Source organism: Phoxinus phoxinus (assembly GCF_949152265.1).
Source record: "Phoxinus phoxinus genome assembly, chromosome: 25".
Lineage (NCBI taxonomy): Eukaryota > Metazoa > Chordata > Actinopteri > Cypriniformes > Leuciscidae > Phoxinus > Phoxinus phoxinus.
This window is the reverse complement of record NC_136900.1, coordinates 12,766,881-12,786,691: the sequence shown is the minus strand read 5'-3', so window position 1 is coordinate 12,786,691 and position 19,811 is coordinate 12,766,881. Positions and strand designations below refer to the sequence as shown.

Genomic DNA, 19,811 nt, shown 5'->3' with positions numbered 1-19,811 from the left:
TTGCAATCTGAAACATCACCGCTAGATGCCGCTGAAAACTCCATACAGCACCTTTAATGTCCATATACATTTCATGAAACATTTTGAATAACACAATATCTATACCTTTTGGTGTAACGGCTGTAAGTAAAATGACGATTAGTGTAAAGAATTTTGTCCATGGCTGCAGTTTTCCAGTGATATGCTGTTGTAATGGCAGTAAACAAACTCTGTACGCTAAGCTTTTGCCGTAATCACCTTTGTGGTTGATAGATGATACCTAAAGGTTTGAAGTCAAATATGAAGTCAGCTTTTAAATGTATTTTCTTTTGCACTATATGCCACCACATGCCTTTAGTTTTGATGGCAGCATGGTTTTAGTTGATTAACATGATCTGGCTCTATGTGAAACACATTTTAGATGACAAAAAATATTATATAACAAAAGACCAAAATCTTTAATGTATGGCCTATTTGCTCTGTCAGTACCCGTGTCATCCAGTGTCCACATTTCTATTACTACTATTGTAAATCAGTATTTATGAAGCTTTATTAAAGCTTATTTCTTACATGCCACACATTGTAATTCTTAATATTGACATATGTATCAGACTACTATGTGACTTTATACATACTTTTAGTTCGGATTGATAGATACATGTGCAAACTGGTTTTGTTTTTGGGAAAATTGGCATGATCTCATATTGCTCGATTGCTCACTTTTAAATTGAGAAAATGAATTCAATTGATTAGTTGATTATCACTTTATCTTTAAAATCTTTAATGTATTCTCTCAGTGCTTAACGCATTATAGGTGAAAAAGTTACTTGATACCCTCTTGACAACACTGTTCCAAATAGCCAAAGTAAATTTAAATTCTTTGTAAACATTAATTTGCTGTTAATATAGTGTTATTCTCCCACAGCTTATTGAAAGCAAATATTGTATCGGCTCAGATGGTCTTCTCTAGATAAACAAATCTGAGATTATTATTCGTCCATATGATCGTCCATATGTCTCCTGGATAAACAAAATGGATGGATGTCTTCAGAAGATTACCATTATCAACCATTAGCAGCGTCTGTAAATGTATATGAATGTGATTTAATATACAAGACAATAATCTATAGCATATATTCATTCTGAGTATTGTACAGTAATAATACTTTTTTTCAAATTCAAAATTAGGTTTATTTTAATTTTATCATGCTCCAGGAAACAATGGTGCAGACATGACCAATTGTGACTATAAAAAATATATTCATTTATACATAAAGTGATCTTGTAAACATTCAAATAGATTTTATCTTGAAGGAAAACATACTAGAACATTAAGGCCTGGTTTAAAAGACAGGACTAGATTAAACCAGGATTAGGACTGGCTTTTTAAAATGTGCCTTAGAAAAAAAATCATTACTGATGTGCATCTTGACTTCTTGAGACAAAATAATGTCAAGTTGCAGCTCAATAATGCATGTTAGTCCTTTAGGCTTAAGCCTTATGAAACCAGGGGATACAAAAATAACATTTAAAGCAAGAGTACTCACTAGAAGCAGCTGAATATACACCGTTTGGTGAAGACACTGCTGTATAACATGAAAAAAATGCTGCATAATTATTCATGCCAATTAAATATATAATAGAAATTAAAATATATTTTATATTTATCTTAAGCATCACATAGCCTACTAGGCTCACTGGATGATTTACTATTCATTTCAGTTCTTGTCATACCTTCTGGTCCCTTCTTGCATTTATATATGACGACTCCAGTCCCAGACAACAGCAGAGCTAAAACTATCAGCACTAAGGGAATCACTGATTTAAATGGTTCACCAGGCTCTGGTTCTGAAACAAACATGTTCACAATAAGGTCATAAAAACACTTGAAAGTGTTCTGTAGATTTTTTTTTTTTTTTCACACCTCATTACCTAAAGTGACGTGGAGTGTGTTGTCCAGACTGAGGTGTGTGGCAGAGCAGCTGTATGTGTGTTTGTCTGCACTGATCTCCAGACTCTTCCTCATCTGGTACGTCCCGTCACCATTGGGCAGCAGATCTCCTCCAGTGATCTCATGAGCAGATACAGGCTGTCCATCTCTGAACAGGGTCAGGTTGATGTGACGAGGGTAAAATCCTGTTGCCAAACAACTCACACGAAACCCTCCAGAATCTGAGTTTGCTTTCTGAATAAATCTGATTTTTGGTGCTGCTGTGGAACAAAAAAAAAGAGAACTTTTGACAACTTAATGTGAAGATTTTAGGTTGACAATAAGAATATTATTTCAGAGCCTGCAAGATTTTATTTAAACATATGGACTTTATAATGGTAGATATAAAAAGAATTCCATGGTCATCATAAAACAGAAACAAACATTTTGAATATTTATAGGATAAAAACTGGCACTTTTAACGCAGTTTACATCAGTTAAAATGTTTGTCATAAGTGGCCTTGAGTACCGGTACTTACCCTTTCTATTAACTTCATTTTGTCTCTTTTTTAGGTAATACTTGAGAGTACTTATACAAACTGGTTGATAGAACTTCATATATTTTAGTTTGAATTCTTCCAGGTGAGGTTTGAGCACATCTTGTGAAATATTTAAAATCACTTTATAAGTAAACTTGTTGTTAAAGTAACAGATCTCATCTGTGGTGCAGCCTCTGGCCGCATCTTTTGTAAGCATCTTTCCAGTATTGTCGAGGTCCAGCATCTCACACACAACCAGTGTCTGATAAACATCAAGACCTGAGGGAAATTAGACAGGGATAGGATTGTCATAGACTGGTCTCCCTCATCACACAGGCAAATTCTTTTCAAGAAAGTTAATCACGAATTAACTTTATGCCTCCAAAGATGTTAAAATACATTTTAAGAAATTCTAAATATGCTCATCATATATCGTACGTATAATTCGATTAATAGGAAGACAAAAGATTTGCGTCACGTCATTGTGTGTATTTGTGGATACTTACTGTCATTTTGGCTGTCTTGCCTTAACAGTTCTGATCTTCTCAAGAAGGAGTTATACATGTAGTCACTTATACCCTTTATGTAATCTGAATTAATCACATCATCCTCGTTTGTTGTATTGCCTCTTGGAAAATACGTCCCTGATTTATAGTATCCAACTACGATGTCATCCAAAGTTGTCGTGTAACTAAATTCAGGAAATTGTGTTTCTCCCTGAATGTAAGTTGAAAGCAACCACAAAGAGTGGCCTTGACCTGAAACACAACACGGTTGTTGTTGTTGTTTTAACAATAAGTAGTGATTTTCTATCAATTTCTCCATCTAGAATATACAGTTTAAAACGATTTGACTGACAAGCGTTCAGCATACATGAGTAATGCTCTATGAAGATCAATAGGGAGATAACATGGATAACATCTTGGATTTAATTAATCGAATAGCCGTAGGCCGCCTATACGTTTTAACAAGTCAACCTTTTGAAACTTACCATTTGAAGCAGATGTTGGAGGTAAAAGAACAAGTAACACCAGAGCATCTATCCATATGCCCAGCATTCTTTCAGTCTCTCATGTCTTAGACAATTATGTGCCCATTTTTAAACTAGTATCTCTCAAAAAGTAACAACTTAAACGTTGTTTATCGAGTGTTGCCGTCGAATACGAAAGAAATTCGTCTTCAGTTTCCCGTCTAACTGCCTGCAAACATAATGCATTTTCCACATTCCATTGCATTTGAGCGTTAAACCACTCATGCGCTGTTGTCACCTGTCCGCACAAGCATGAAGTCATTATTCAGGCATAAGCTACAAACTCAACCAAAGTTGAAAGGCAATGCTACTGTTTTACAGTATTGTAGAAATTTGCAGTGTGGATCGTCTCTGCAGGGGAGGATGAAATACAATATACAAAAGAAAGAATAGTTGACAACATAGTAGGTCCCTTTTAGGCTCTTTGTAGAAATTATTAAAGTTATTTAAGATTATTTTTCATTCTGTGACGATGTCATAAGTTACCCCTGATTGCGGTGTATGCCCTGTGTTTGTTTGGTTTAATTCGAGTTTGGTAACCTTTTCTAGTCTAAGGTGCACATTAGACTGACGACAAAAGACACCAAGAGTTGTATTTCTTTATTTTCTTTATTTAGAATTCACATCAACTATTAGTTTATATCCTCATTTTCAAAACTTGCCTTCTGGGTTCATGTCTGCAGCATGTTTCCGGGGGTGGGGGTTTAAGAGGAAATGCGGCCTTCCTGTTACTCATTTTATGCCATCCCAAGGAATTCTGGGTAGTGTAGGCACAGTCCATTTCACAGTGTTATTGTTTAATTTGTTTTATTGTGTTTATTTTGATATTATGTAGAAATGTATTGTTTATTATTTGTATTACTTTCCTTGTATAATTGATGTTAATGTATTTTGAATATTATTTTCATTTAAGTGTATTTATGTATTAGGTATGTGATATTATTTAAATTCCCTATTATTATCAAATGGTTTAACTTTTCAGTGTAAACTCATTTATTGTGTCTGCTCAGTAAGTTCTGGCGAGGGACCTCGGTGAGGAGGGTCACCTTTAGTGCCTTTGTTTATGTTATTTTTGATTTATTATTATTTTTCTAAAGTCAATAAAAAATGAGCAATCACCTCAACAGAACAAAGGTGATTAACAATCACACAGGAGCCGTCACATAATTGACTGCAAGCAGTGTCTCCTGCCTTTGCTCTGGTCATGTCCCCACACATTCCATGGTACAGAAATGTGCAGTAGTCTATGATAATCGTTTTGTGGTTCTGAAAGAAAGTTTCACAAACAGTATTTAATTTATTACAGAGCAAATTTTTATTTAACAAACAATTCAAATTAACTGGATAAACATTGAAGTACTTTAAAAGTATATATTTTTTCTCAATATACACTGGTTATGCTTTTTGGTTGGCCAAAAATGTTTTATGTGTTTTATATATCATTACACAGATACACTGGAGACTGACATAATTTGTACAGTGTCTAATATTTTAGAGCAGATTCAGCCACCAGCCAGTCTGTGATTTCCTGTTGGTTTTCAGACACCCATTTTATATTTGCTTTAGTCTTCTCGATGGCCTGTTCCAGAGCTGCTGTCCCTGATCCAAAGCCGATCGCTGAATTGTCACTCTTAAACTGCAGAAGCTTTTCACATGTAGAGATATGAAGAAGAAAAAACAGAAATGTATAAATAGATTCAGAGTTTAATAGATTAGTCAGTTCTTTCAATTCAATTCAATGTTACTGATTTGTGTACCAATACAAAATACACACCTGCTCAAGTTCTGATTCCGTTGAAAATGTTTTGGTTGTACCACTTATAAGACTGGCAAAGTTAAAGGACCCAACACCATACCTATGGACACAAACTCATTTTGATCATCACATTAAAATTGCATTTCAAATGAATAAAAATGACCATGAACATTTCTGTATCGTGTGTTGTTCATAAAGCTCACTCTGTGAACATATACGCCCAGTTCTTCCTCACAAAGTCCCAAGCCAATGTCTGACCATCTGGGTTGCCAGCAATATCCACAATGATAGAAGTAACGTCCTGTTTACGGATCATTGTTGCATCAAGCGTGTACCCAAGGTACCTATATTTATGGCAATAAAATAAGTTATTCCTTTTAAAAATGTTCTTTATGTTCCCAAAAATACTATCTTGCAAACCTTTCTAAAAGCGCGTGATCTTTTGCACAAGCCAGGGATGACATGAGTTTGTCAGCTTCTATCGCGATGGTGGCGTTCTTAAACATCTGCCAGCCAAAGTCCCACTCTTCAGCGCCCCCTGTGGCAATAGCGCTGCAGTACACTGTAGACCTCAAATTGGGGTGAATCCTTTCAAAAAGAGAACTGAATTAGATGAAATAAATGTGGATGGCTAGACTGAGAAGACTTAGTCTGTCGATTATGTGTGTCTTACATATCTCCTGCAGTATAATATTGCATTGCTTGACTGGGTGATCAAAATAGCCTACTTAGTGCCCTTCCTGTAAAGTGGGTAAACTTACGGGTTGTGGTTTGGTTGGTCCATCCACTGTCTGTACCAGCCTGTAGTGAGATTTTGACATTCCTTTACTCCAGTGCTGCAGGCAAATCTAATGGCATTAACTTGATTGTACCTACACAGTGGGAAAAGAATAACAAATATGTGCCAGTAGTTTATGGTTTCCCTTAATAAAGATCATTTCAACAAATAAAATCTAAAATATTGACATGAAATGAAAATGTCATCATTGATTACATTTTAAAAAGTTATGGATTCTTACTGGTCTGTATGGCTAGAGGGCACGCGTGACCAATCTTCAGTGATATTCTTGAAATGTTCAAAAAGTGGCGTCACCTGCTTCTTGGTGTAGTTCTACAACAAGAAATTCAAAATTCACTCTAATCTGGAATCAATATACATATAGCTCAGCCACATTTTCTAAGGAAGAATGTTTTTTCAATATATGTGAAGTATTTTACAGACCTGTAAAAGTTCATAGACATCGGTTTGTGTAAACATGAGGTAGAAATAATCCAGGTTGTTGAGAGCAGACTGCCATGGTATATATTCCTTTTCTTTAATTAAGTATTTTGTGGTTTTTAGCGCTACAGTGACAGGAATTATCTTTGCCCTTGAAAAAGAGTTATAAATAAATTAAAATTAAAAAATTATATTATATTTTTCAACAATTATATTTTTTAGCTCCAGAAATTGCACCTAATTCTCTATATTTTTGCTCTATGTAATTTTACCTTGCAAGGTTAAATGCATCATCCACTATCTGAGCTCTGTTTATGACTGGGATGACCTTTAAAAAATAAATAGAGATAAATGTGGTCAAATTTATTAATAAGAACTGTGTGTGTGATTTCAATGACACGTCTCCGTCTTTACCTCATGTTTCTCAGTCAGTTGATTCAAGAGACGCTCCCAGTTCTCTGTGTCATAGTTCACTCTGTAATATCCTGTGATGTTCAGATTCACCAGCACCCATTCATTTCCAGTCGTCTTCATATCATTGTGAAAACCTACCAAAAAAAAAAAACCTAGTTTATTTATTATGTTATATAGGCCTAAAGATATATGGATCAAAATAGTGAGTTTGTCCCATTCCGAGCCTGGTGAAAGAACAAAGTGCCACCATAAAAACAAAATAATTGGCAAATTATTCTTGTTCATACCAGTTCTTTCCAAGAGCCAAAAGCGTGACTGCTCCACCTCTGCCTTCATCCAGTTGATGGGTACAATCCATTCATAACTATAAGAATGAGTAAAAATAGACATAACACTAAATAAACCAGATTTAAACACAACACTATCTGCTCAGGTAGCTTTGGAGATGAGTTTAGGCCTACTTGAATGGAGACGACCTCTCCAATGAAGACTCAGGATCCAAAAGGAAGTGCATCTGAGAGACCTGGCCTGTCGTAGTGTTGACTGTGACCACCGGGAAGCCCATTTGAAGAACCCAGCGGTCCATGATTTCTTTGACTCTTAAGGGAAGAACTGTTCCAGTTGTATCAACAGCCTACATATGTTAAATGACAATGATTAATCAACCAATAGAGGGCAGTACTGACAAACGTTTTGAGTTAGTTTGGCCTTCTGAGTACATTTTAATATTATTATATTTAAATATTAGTAAAATAATGTATGTATGAGGTTACTTTTTTTATGCAACTCACAGTTTGAAGGTGATTCCACAGATCCTCACCGACTGTATTTTGATAGGCGAACATGGTCAGATATGTCTTTTTTGGGGGGGAGGGGTTCACAGATATCAGAAATTTAGAAAAACATTTATTTTTATTTTTTTATTATCTGATGTAACATTGTAATTTTCTCACATTTAGTCCTTGTACGAACACAGACTCTGTAAGGAAGTCTGACAGCATTCTCAACACCGACGCCCCCTGCAGGTTAACAGAGAGAAAAAACACTGACTGGGTCTGATACAGTAAGTTAATAAACTAATCAATTAATTTTTCCAATTAAAGGCTATCACACGTCCAGTAGGCTACCTTACTGTAGGAGACCGTATCAAACTGCTCATTGATCTGCTCTGGTTTTATAATATCTTCTTCCTCAGAAGACAGGGGATGTGAGGAGGCCAGAGCATCCACAGCAAAAACACGGTGTACGTCTTTAAGGATGATCAAGTCTTTCTGTGGGAGCGTTATGGGAGAAAGAGAATCTGTCTATGGTAAGCAACAAACGAGTCTTTTCTATTATACATGTTCTCATAATTAAGAATATATCCATAATATTGTTTTCACAACTTTCAAAAAGGAGACCAAAATTAGATTAATAACTCAAATCAGACGAGAGAAAGACAATTTTACCGACACCCCCACAGGCAGCGTTAACTAGTTTTTTTTTGTAACTTGATGCAAAGGTAACATAATACAATAATGTTATAAACATATTACATAGCCTACATACATAATATATATATATATAAATAGCCTAATACAAAAAAAATAGGCCTATATATATAGTGCACTATTTACGATGTTAATGTCCGTTAAAACACGTCATCACAGTCTGTGTAAAGTCCAATTGTCACCTGAGGAAAATTACAAAAGGCGCGTGTAATGTGTCCCCTAAATTTCACCTCAGCAAAGTTTTTTTTCCCATTCTTAAAACTCTTAATATCCACCATAGACTGTAAATGTCTCTACCCATTTCTATTTTTTTTTCTCCACACAGGTCACATGTGTCACAATGGGCCGCATTTCAGCGACAGGTACATAGGCCTACTTTGTTCGCTTAAAATTTTCCAAGGCAAATTGCTAAACTACTATTTTGTCATGATATGAACAATATGAACATGCAGTAATACAAAATACACTTAACAGATGTAAATAAATGTTTATGACTGGCAAGTGATCTCAATTGACCAACCATTGGCAGATGCAGGTCTAAGTTAATTAGTGTGTGAAAGTTGTGAACACTCACCACATTCCAGGACGGTTCAGCAAAGTCTGCACCAAGATACGACACATAAGAGGCGAAACCTTCATTCAACCAAACTTCATTCCACCACTTTAGAGTCACAAGGTTGCCAAACCACTGACCATAAACACAAACAAGCCATAGTATTATTATATAACACATAGTATAGCCATTTAAAACCTCTCATATCGTAATTTTATAAATACAAGTACCATGTGAGCCAATTCATGGGCTATAATGGTGGCCGTTCTCTCTTTGTTTGCATTAGAGGAGATGACTGGATCATATAGAAGGTTTGTCTCCCTGTATGTCACCAGCCCCCAATTCTCCATCGCCCCAAAATAAAAATCAGGCAGGGCAATCTGGTCTTCAAGGTAGAGAATTAAAAATCATTTAAAAAAAATTTCCCGAGGCAATAATCTTCATGAGATGATTTTAGATGCTTAAACATACCTGATTTAGAGAGTGGATATGGTACACTGTAATAGTTTTCAAAAAACTTGAGGATTGGCCCAGTTATATTCAGAGCATAATCACCATGGCCGTCCTCAATGGCTTTCTTACGAGCCCATATTCGTATCTGTTCAGAGCAAACACAATTTAGTCATATGCAACACGAGCAGATATGCTGTAAAGCTCATGTTGTGGTCAATAAATGTAAGTTTTTTATCTTTTAAAGCGGCTATACTGCTCATAAAAGACGACTGATGGCCATACCAAGGTGTCATTCGCTGATGTAATATTTGTGTAGTCACTGACAACAAGTGCCAATAGATACGAGGACATGTTCTTTGTGGGTTCAAATGTTGTCACAGTAACAGGTTGTCCATCAAGAACGGTGTCCACTTTCTCTGAATGAGGAAAACAAGCAGTACATTAGATTATCTATCTATCTATCTATCTATCTATCTATCTATCTATCTATCTATCTATCTATCTATCTATCTATCTATCTATCTAACTGCCTTTAAACTTCAAGGCTTTTAAAACTGTTATAACATTTTCAGACAATATTGAATTCAAAGTTTGATATTGTATCATTTTCTGTATGCTATTACAGTACAAAAGCAAAATAAATCAATTAAATTATGCACAACTACATTCATTTTTATTACACTTTAAAAAATAGGGCTGCCAATAGAATCAAATAATTATGATTAATCTCATGATTTCCAACCGGTCTTTAGAACGCAGATTGAAAATGTAAAACTGTAAACTTCAGGAAATGTTACCTTTTTTTCTTTCTTTTTTTTACATTTCTGAAATTGTCCATGCCCTTGCACACTTGTTGCTGACCCTTGGGGGACCCTGGAGCCCAGTTTATAAATGTTCTAGTTTACATTATATGGTAGTTAACATAGTCAAAAAAGTGTGTACAACTGTCTTTAGTAAAACTGACCAATTTCCATTCCATTGGACAGGGCCACAGTTCCTCTGTCATGGATGAGAGTGATGTAGAAAACTGCTCTCATTGCAGGCTCATCGAAACACGGGAAGGTCTTGCGAGCATGTGTGGGATGCATCTGGCTGGTGGCAACTATCCTGGAGGAAATAATTATCATTATATCGCTAAGATAAAGTGTTCCTAACACCAGAGGTATTGTAGATACAGACCATAAAATTAGCTCTGGGTTATTAGTATACCATTTTGGGAAACAGTATTTGCTGTGATGATTAAATCGCCCACACATGAGAAATCCTTCTGGATGTTATGTAATGCTCAAACACATAAAAAAATCTGCTTTATGGATCCAGTTATTATCTTCCGCTTTTATATGAAGGTACAAAGGTTTACAGTAACAGAAATAAAGTGGCCAAGAGACTCATCAAACAAACATGTGACCTGCCAACTGCAATGGCCTTGATGCTGATCTTGATATCTCAGATGTTTTTTTCATCTGCCAGACTTTATTGTGCACTGTGCACATATTAGAGTTCATGACTGGTGGTATTTCAGATCTGTGTTCAGATCTCCAAAATTATAGTTGCACTTACTTTTTCTCTCCATTCTCATCATATTCACTCCGGTAGAACCCTGCCAGGTCATCTGCAAGTTCTCCCACGAACTCTGTGTAAAGCTCATAAAGCTCTCCAGCCTTCAGTTTTCCCTTCAACTGTATGACAAGGTACTGCGTCGTCTCCTGCGTCCATGTTTTCTGTATTGATGGCGCGACTACAGTACCAAGCGCAGAGAGTTTGGCCAGATATCCGTCTGCTGAGGTCAGGTTTAGCTTATTGGAGTGAATGAGGATGAGATCGGTCTCCCTCAGACATTTGAAGATCACAGTGGACTTTCCAGTGAACACAAAGAGGCCATAAATGTTCGGCTGAAGTCGAGGCCAGAGAGTGATGTTGTAGTAGTCTGGAACCAGCGTGTCTGGTAGACGATACTCTTTCCAGGGCTCAGCAGTCGGTTGTGTAGATGGAAGGAGTTGAATGGTCCACAACCCAACAATGGTGGCCAACGATGCCATTCCCAGTAAAGTGCATCCAACACACATTGGACTAAAATTGATTCCCACCATGTTCACTGTCACCACAGGTCAGCAAAGATCAGACCTAACTGTGATGGCATTTTATTTATTCTTCCCACCTTCTCTCCTCCCAAAGGGGAATAATGGCTCATCCATTAACACAGAGACTAGCCAGTGAAAGAATCTGGTAACCTGATAAGTTGAGGTGCACTAAGATAATATATTATCATGGCATGCGTCTTCCCTGACATGTTTATGCAGTCATTACTCTTTAGTGTGATGCCGAAAATCGTGGGAAGAAGCTTAGAAAAACAAGCATGCCAACGTCACAGCTGTGAAATCATCTGATATACCGGTAATCTAAAATGTTTTGAATTAATTTAACCTTTTTGATGAGTCAGTGTAAGTGTAAAATATTTATAAAAAATTACAAAAATGATGGTTATTGTTTACCATCTGAAGAACACAGTAACATATAAAGTACTACAATACAAAATCATGGATTTAAGTGTTTATTTTCATTAGACAAAATATGAAAATGGAAAAATACCAAAGATTTCTACTATTTGCATATTCAGTTCATTTTAATTCATTCTACAAAGTTATTTTATCTTTATAAAAATTATTTTTTTACAAAAAATAATTGAAGAAAATAACAATTAAAACATGAGGCACACTTTAAAGAAAGATATTTATATACTGTACATCATCATAGGAAGAAAGTAGCTCTGGAAAATATTGCAATTTAGAACATCCTGAATAATAAATAATCATTTTCTTTCACGCTAAAACCGATAGGCCAGGCAAAACAATGTCCCAGTGTTACTGTCCTCCTCAGAGCAAGCAAACTACAGTATGTTCATCTTTCCGGGTTACGATGGATTTTTGAACCATTCTAAGACTGCAGCTTTGTTCTGCTCGACCCATTTGATGTTGGCGTTAGTCCTCTCGATGGATTGCTGAATGGCAAGGGTTCCTGAACCGAAACCTATGTTGGCGTTGTCATCCCTGAACCTTATCAGCTGTGTTTTTAAAACAAAACAGATTCAGAAACATTCAGATATAAGTATATGTTGTACAAGATGGCAATAAATAAAGGGGAAGATCACATACCTGTTGCAGTTCAAACTGAGTTGAGAATCTCTTCGTGACACCATTGATCAGGTTGGAGAATGAGAAAGATCCACCTCCATACCTAATGAAGAATGAAAAGTGGACATTGTAGCTATAGAAAACTGCTATCTGTATTTTTAAGCGAGTAATAGTATAGTCCCTCAGTATTTTTTTCTTACTGATTGAAAATGTACTCCCAGTTGGCCCTAACAAAATCCCAAGCCAACGGTTGGCCGGCCACATTGCTTGCAATGCTGATGATGGTAGAGGTGGCATCTTGCTTCCGAATTTTCGATGCATCCAAAGTGTAAGCGAGATACCTACAACATCAATCAAAGCACATGTATTTAGCTAAATACAATGAGAGATGCATGTAATTTGTCCGCATTATTAATCTGTGAGCTCACCTGTTCAGTAACCAGGGCTTGGTGGCACATGCCATTGCAGCTCTCAGTTGATCTTTCTCTGAAGCAACATTGGTTTTTTCAAAAACGTCCCAAGCAAAGTCCCACTCCTTTTCACCACCTGCAGCAATGGCACTGCAGTACACTGTAGACCTCAAGTTGACGTGAATACTGATGCAGAGAAAACAATTATAGTGATAGATGATTAAAAATGACAGTTAAATGGCAATCTATTAATTCAAGGTAATCAGCTGATATTTTCACAATCTATAAAAGTATTGACATACTGCAAAGACTCATGAAACAAAACACAGTGCCCCCCAAAAAACATACATATTTTGAGTATTTGGACATGTATAAAATAAAATAATTGATGTATACCAGGTGTCAAATGATTCTAAACTTTTTCTAAAAACTAACTTTCATTTATTTGAAACAACCATTCATTTTTTTTATAAATAATTTATTACCTTTACAGACATGTTCTAAAAATGTTTCACAACCAAAATGTTTTTTAAAATATCTTTTTAAAACATTTGAATCATAATTTACTGCTTTATTCTTCCGTTTCGTGAAATTTTATATATTTTCTTCTATTACAATGACATTCAAACATTAGAAGCATTTATAATGATAATAAAATGTTGAGACTAAGTAGTACATATCTGCATCAGTATACATTTTAACTATGATGCACTCAGAAAAGATCATCAGACACTCTCTAAGATTTCTATTTACTCCTGGTTGAAACTCACGGGTTGTCATCTCGATTTTCCATCCACTGGTGAAACCAATCTTTTACTAGAGTCGTACAGTTTTCCAACCCAGTACTGCAGGCAACTCTCAGCGCATTTACTTGATTATATCTGCAGATACAAAGGCATGAATACAGTGAATAAAGGCTTGAGAGTAAATCTACGCATTTATAGTCTCTATATGTGCAGGACTTACTGGTCAGTATGTCCTTTTGGCACGTCCTTCCAATCTGTAAGATCTGTAAAGTGTTTATACAAAGGTTCCACCTTTTGTCCAACGTACGCCTGCAGGTTTGAAATAATGTGATGTTACAATTCAAGCTCAGTTCAGTTGATGTTTTGAAATATCCAGGGACGAAGCTTACCTGCATAGGGCCGTACAGCTCTGTGCGATCAAACATGAGGTAAAAGTAGTCCAGGTTGTCGAGAGCAGACTCCCAAGGCATGTACTCAGTTTCAGCGTCAAGGAACAGTGTGGTTCTTAGAGCCAATGTTGTTGGTATAATTCCTGCTCTGTAAAGGGCGGAGATACGTTTTAGCATTTGGACTGACTGGAAATTACATTCCTAAGTTTGAAGAATGAAGTTTGGATCTTACTTGGCCAGGTTAAAAGCATCATCAATTAACTGTGCCCGGTTAATAACTGGAATGCTCTAAATGGAAAAAGTTTGCCGTCAACTATTAGCCTATGCTGAATAATAAACAATCAAAATGTTTAAACACTATAAGTATCTTTAACAATACTCCCTGCGTTTTTAATACATTTATTTCTTCTTACCTGTCTGGATGTCTGGAGAGCCTTTAGTAGGCGATTCCAGTTTTCTTGATCATAGTTAACCCTGTAGTATCCTGTCACGTTGATGTTGGCCAGAACCCACTCATTTGCATTTATTTTCAGTTCATCATTTTGAGCTAATTTACAAAATGAAAGCAGAAATACATAGATTTATGTTCAAGCATATAATACTGTCCTTTATGATCATCCAATGATAATTTGCAAATATAATTAAGTGCAAAGTTCACTCAAACGTGACAAATCTGTCATCGCTATAATGGCTTTCTTTTCTCAGTGGGAAAAAAGAGAAAAGATGTTTAGCAGAATGTCCTAGCTGTTTAATGAAAAGCATTTAATGAAAGTGGATGTTGACCACAGCTGTCAAAGTTATAATATGCCTTAAGAAGATTTGGAATATAGAATACAAATGATATGTAATACGTTTATTTTGCTGCTTCTTCTTTTTTTTGCAGCTTGAAAGCCCTAGGTCTTCATCCACTGTCATTGTATGAAACCGTATGAAACAGAGCAGTTTGGGCATTCTGCTAAACTTCTCTTTTGGAGTGAGTCCCACATAAAGTCATACAGGTTTAGAACAACATGAAGATAAATACATAATGACAGAATTTTCATTTTTGTGTGAACTACCACTATCACAACAAATATACTTGTGAATGTCAGTGTCATCTTAAAACTCACCAGTTTTATCTAGCAGCCATCCTTTGGGTTTTGCTGTTCCTGTCTTTGTCCATGTTAATGGTACGAACCACTGATAGCTAAAAAAGAAAATAAAGATTCTGATATAGTCATTTCAACAAAACCTGGTGGTGAACGTATAGTATATCTAATTCTTAAAGCATCTAGTAAATGGTGCCATAATTCAAATCAGTAAAAAAAAATATTTTTCTTCTTAAATATATATTTTTTTACATACTTAAACTCTGATGGCCTGTCTGGTTTAGAGTTAGGGTCTAGGAGGAAATGGTCCTGTGTGATCTCGCCAGTTTCTGTGTTAAAAGTGACCACAGGGAAGCCCATTTGAAGAACCCAGCGGTCCATAATTTCTTGCACAGTTTTGGGCAGTTCGTAGCCAGTCTTGTCCACAGCCTACAACATTTCAAAATATGAGTTTTGCGCCAACAAATCCGATAATAATACTGCTGATCATTCTTGTTTAATTACAACATACCATTTGAAGATGGTCCCAAAGGTCTGTGTACACCGTGTTGCTGAATTTGAAAGTATCCAGATAGGTCTGTTAAAAAACAAATTTGTTGTGAATGTACAAAAACTAGATAAAAAAGATATTACATTTTTATTGTACGGCACACTAAGGAAAAGCGTACAAAAGGAGCTTACTTGGAGGCCTTGAGCAAACACTGGCTCTGTCAGAAAATCAGATAGCATCCTAAGTACTGATGCCCCCTAAAGGAAGAGACCACATGTTATCAGACAAACCACATGTAATCAGCATGTTCTTGATTATGAAACATTACACTCAACTTAGCAAACAGTTCCCACTCTACCTTACTGTAGGAGATGGTATCGAACACTTCACTAATTTGCTCCGGTCTTTGGATCTCCTCTTCTTTAGATGACAAAGGGTGAGACGAGGCCAGTGCATCTATGGCGAAAACTCGGTGCACATCATTAAGAACGATCAGATCTTTCTGTGGGATAGAAATAGAGGAGTCAGTTATGATTTCATCTGCTCTTAGAGATAGCTTTTAGCATCTAGCATTATCGCCCTGGCTTTAGCTTCAAACACTCACAATGTTCCAATCCGGCTCAGCATGATCCGCCCCAAGATATTCTACGTAAGATGCAAACCCTTCATTGAGCCACAGGTCATTCCACCACCTGATAGTCACGAGGTTTCCAAACCACTAAAAAAGAAACAGGAAGATGCCGAAAAGTAAACTTTACAGTTGTAAAGTTGATTGATTTAAAAAAAAAAAACTTCTGTAAATTGTTTTCCATTTAGAGATGAAAAAGGACTCCTGATCATACCTGATGGGCAAGTTCGTGGGCAATAATAGTAGCAATCCTCTCTTTGTTTCCATTTGAGGATATATTTTTATCGTACAGCAGGGCCGTCTCTCTGTATGTGATTAACCCCCAGTTTTCCATTGCACCGGCATTGAAGTCCGGCAGGGCGATTTGATCTGTGCAACATTTTAAGGAATGAGTTAGACTTCTAAAAACATTCTAAAAAAGGTTTAAAGTAGTAACATAATCTTACTTAAATTGTCATCTCAATAATAAACTATTCCATTGCCTCATAAAATATAGTTCATAGCACAATAAACAAACTAAATAACCCTTTTTTTATATAATTTCTTGCTCATAAGCTCTTCTTACCTGATTTAGGCAGCGGATAGGAGACATTGTAATAATCCTCAAAGAATCTGAGAATCGGTCCAGTCTTAATGAGTGCATATTCTCCTTGTCCTGAATTTATGGCTTCTTTGCGGGCAAAAATTCGAATCTGTTTGTATAAACGACAGTATGGAATTTTTTAGTAAATGATCACATCGTGTTTTCTAAGTTATCCTGGTGGGCAAGATAACTTAGATTTCTCTGTAGACCTTGTGAAAAGATAATTACCTGCAGATTGTTTTCTGTTTGTTCAATGGAGATAAAATCGCTGACAATAAATGCCAACAAATATGTTGACATTACTTCTGTGGCTGCAAATGTTGTTTTGGTTACAAGAGTGCCATCCACTGTGATCTGACCCTCGTCTGAAAGTCAAAAAGAGATATTCACCAATAAAACTCAGTCAGATGGAATTTCATAAAATTTAAATCAGTATAAAAGCAAATATAAAGAATAAAGCAAACTGATTAATCACACTTCTCTATAGTATAGTTAATAGTTTTTATAGTTACAACAGTATGGACCCTTTTCACATTTCAAGGGTTCTCAGAAGCGCAAGAAAGTGTATTCCCCTTTGCTCCAATATCAACAGAAAAAAATCAACGATAGCATTTCCACGACTTTCCAGAGGGAAGAAATATCAAGAGATATATTACATTGGTCAGAAGAGAGAAAGATGTGATATTTGCTATCACTCCACTCGCTATAATTTTTAAATGAAAATATAAAAAAACTTTACTAGATTTGCGATGTTGATAACTGTGGAAACTCGTCATCACAGTCTGTGAAAAAGGATCCACAGTTTTTTTCCCAGTAATAAACTTATCGACCTCTCCCATATAGCATAGGAAAGGCTGATTCATTTTAGTGAATCAATTTATCCTGAACTTTCCTCTCTCTCTCTCAAAAGTATCATTGTATAGGTAACTACTTTTTCAAAGCAGTGACTTCACTGTAGTTTAACTTTTTCAAATTGTAAATAACTTGTTGCTTGGCAAGCGGCATTTTTAAAGCAGCTTCCCCAACACTGTTCCTTTACAGAATAAAGTGTTTATTTACCTATTACAACACCATTGGAGAGGGCTGTGGTTCCTGGTTCATGGAGAATTGTGATGTGGAATACCGCTTTCATTGCAGGTTCATCAAAGCAAGGGAAGGCCTTCCTGGCATCTGTTGGCTGCATCTGGGTTGTTGCGACCACTCTGAAGAAGAACAAAGATTTAACTATATACGAAATGTCTTTCAGAACAGAAGGAATAGATAGGACAGATCAACTTCTTACTTCTTCGCTCCAGTCTCGTCAACATATTCACTTCGGTAGAAGCCGCCCAAGTCATCCGCAAGCTCACCCACAAATTCAGTGTGGAGCTCATAGATTTCCCCAGCAGTTAAACTTTCTTTCAGTTTAATCACCATATACTGTGTTTTTTGGTACATCATTGTCCAGTCAATGGAAGGAGCTGGCTTGCCTCCATGTTCTGTCAAGGTGACTGACTTAGTCAAGTTCAGCTTGTTGGAGTGAATGAGAATGAGGTCTGTCTTTTCCACACATTTGAAGATCACGCTGGACACCCCTGTGAAGATGTAGAGTCCGGTGTGATCCGGCTGGAGCCGTGGCCAAAGAGTCACATTGTAGCTATGTGGACTTAGAGTTTGAGGAAGGCGCCACTGGTCCCATGGTTCATTGGATGGTGCTGTTGTTGGTGGAACTGATGTTGCTACTTCAGCTGTTGGTTTAACTTCATTGTTCTTGGACTTCTCTTGGGAGTAGACCACAGAGAGGGCAATGATCGTGGCTACTGCTGCAGCTCCTACCACAATCACTACTATCCCGACAGTTTTACTGATCTGGAAACCCTTCCCCATGCTTGAGGAATGACAGGATGAGAGGACTGAAACTGACATCTGCACAACTTTTTTTTATTTAAAGAACGGGGAAGTCTCTCCTCCCACATGAATGAATGGTTCATCCATTAACACAGTGTGCAAGAGGGCGTCTGAAATATCAGAGGGTTTTAGAAAGTCATTGACGCCTAATGCGTTATCAAAATGTTGCTGTTACTCACTGTTCTACACTTTTTCAGTGATGTGATAACATTCTAATGGTTAAAAATAATTGTATATTGCAAATAAATTTAGCAAATTACCCTAAATATATTACAAAAGAGACAAGCAAAACATTTAAAACCCTGGAATAAAGGAATAAACTATTATATATATATTTCTACAGTGCACGTATATTTAAATATGTTTTTTCACTAAAATCACTAAAATACATTCAAAATACATTTATATAAATATATTTTCTTGATATATAAATAAACAGATGTTGCATATTAAACATATATTATAGATTTAAACAAAATAGATAAAGTGCAGACCACTTGTAAAATCTGTTGTTTCTTTTGGTTTTAAATCAGATGCCCCGCACAGAATCACACATTACACTGTTATGGCAGGTCATAGTGAACCAAGCATAAGTGCACTGTTGTAAATCCATTAAAACTGAATTTCATTTGCTGACATGAACCTGCGCTTTACAAAAAAGACACTGTCCTCAGAAGCATCTGTACACAGGCTTGTGTAACTGCTGGTATACAGACACTTAATTGCTGGTGTAACTGTTAAAGGATAACTACGTCGCTGCAATACAACTATACTGTTAAAGTGGAAAAAATACAGTTTAACTTTAGTTTAGCTAAATTAACTTATTTTTACAGGAGCAAAAGTTTGGATTAGTAAGAAATGAACTTGTAAAAATACTTCCCACTGAGGTCGTCAACATGGACTTTAAACTGCACTTCCCCAAAACTGTAAAATAAAAGATGAATTTGGCCTTTGGAATACATATTTTTTTATGGTAGAACATTGTTCCTGAAAATATAGCCAATAACACTTGTTAGACCTTTCATGCACGGGTGTAATGATTATCAGTCTTCATGATATCTCCCCATCATATTAACCTATCAGCTATAAATGAGGT

At 36.2% G+C, this 19,811-nt stretch overlaps 2 protein-coding genes across 4 annotated transcripts; both read right to left on the bottom strand.

The window, feature by feature from the left end:
* Window positions 1–512: 512 nt before the first annotated feature.
* On the bottom strand, window positions 513–3,692 carry LOC306994157 (major histocompatibility complex class I-related gene protein-like). 3 transcript variants are annotated; one of them, XM_079604542.1, is made up of 7 exons: window positions 3,440–3,692; window positions 2,955–3,206; window positions 2,449–2,727; window positions 1,912–2,190; window positions 1,714–1,827; window positions 1,527–1,565; window positions 513–1,060 (listed from the first exon to the last, which is right to left on the bottom strand). In XM_079604542.1, exons 1-7 carry the CDS (start codon window positions 3,504–3,506, stop codon window positions 1,044–1,046), a joined length of 1,047 nt encoding a protein of 348 aa, XP_079460668.1. In that variant the 5' UTR covers window positions 3,507–3,692; the 3' UTR covers window positions 513–1,043. The 3 variants fall into 3 exon arrangements, with proteins under 3 accessions (XP_079460668.1, XP_079460670.1, XP_079460669.1); XM_079604544.1 differs by having other exon boundaries at window positions 1,527–1,562; XM_079604543.1 differs by having other exon boundaries at window positions 743–1,060; window positions 1,912–2,187.
* A 1,100-nt stretch (window positions 3,693–4,792) lies between these two features.
* Window positions 4,793–18,829, bottom strand: LOC306994071 (uncharacterized protein). The gene is made up of 40 exons (XM_079604378.1): window positions 18,111–18,829; window positions 17,888–18,030; window positions 17,057–17,193; window positions 16,811–16,937; window positions 16,460–16,614; window positions 16,222–16,335; window positions 15,976–16,119; window positions 15,809–15,874; window positions 15,639–15,704; window positions 15,384–15,556; window positions 15,149–15,225; window positions 14,453–14,586; window positions 14,272–14,327; window positions 14,040–14,187; window positions 13,871–13,959; window positions 13,675–13,785; window positions 12,923–13,090; window positions 12,695–12,835; window positions 12,516–12,597; window positions 12,294–12,424; window positions 10,924–11,469; window positions 10,328–10,470; window positions 9,646–9,779; window positions 9,382–9,508; window positions 9,141–9,295; window positions 8,932–9,045; window positions 7,995–8,138; window positions 7,821–7,886; window positions 7,659–7,724; window positions 7,329–7,501; window positions 7,155–7,231; window positions 6,868–7,001; window positions 6,726–6,781; window positions 6,457–6,604; window positions 6,254–6,345; window positions 5,996–6,106; window positions 5,655–5,822; window positions 5,438–5,578; window positions 5,253–5,334; window positions 4,793–5,123 (listed from the first exon to the last, which is right to left on the bottom strand). The coding sequence occupies exons 1-40, from the start codon at window positions 18,731–18,733 to the stop codon at window positions 4,962–4,964; spliced, it is 5,724 nt and encodes a 1,907-aa protein (XP_079460504.1). The 5' UTR covers window positions 18,734–18,829; the 3' UTR covers window positions 4,793–4,961.
* Between the last annotated feature and the right edge of the window lie 982 nt (window positions 18,830–19,811).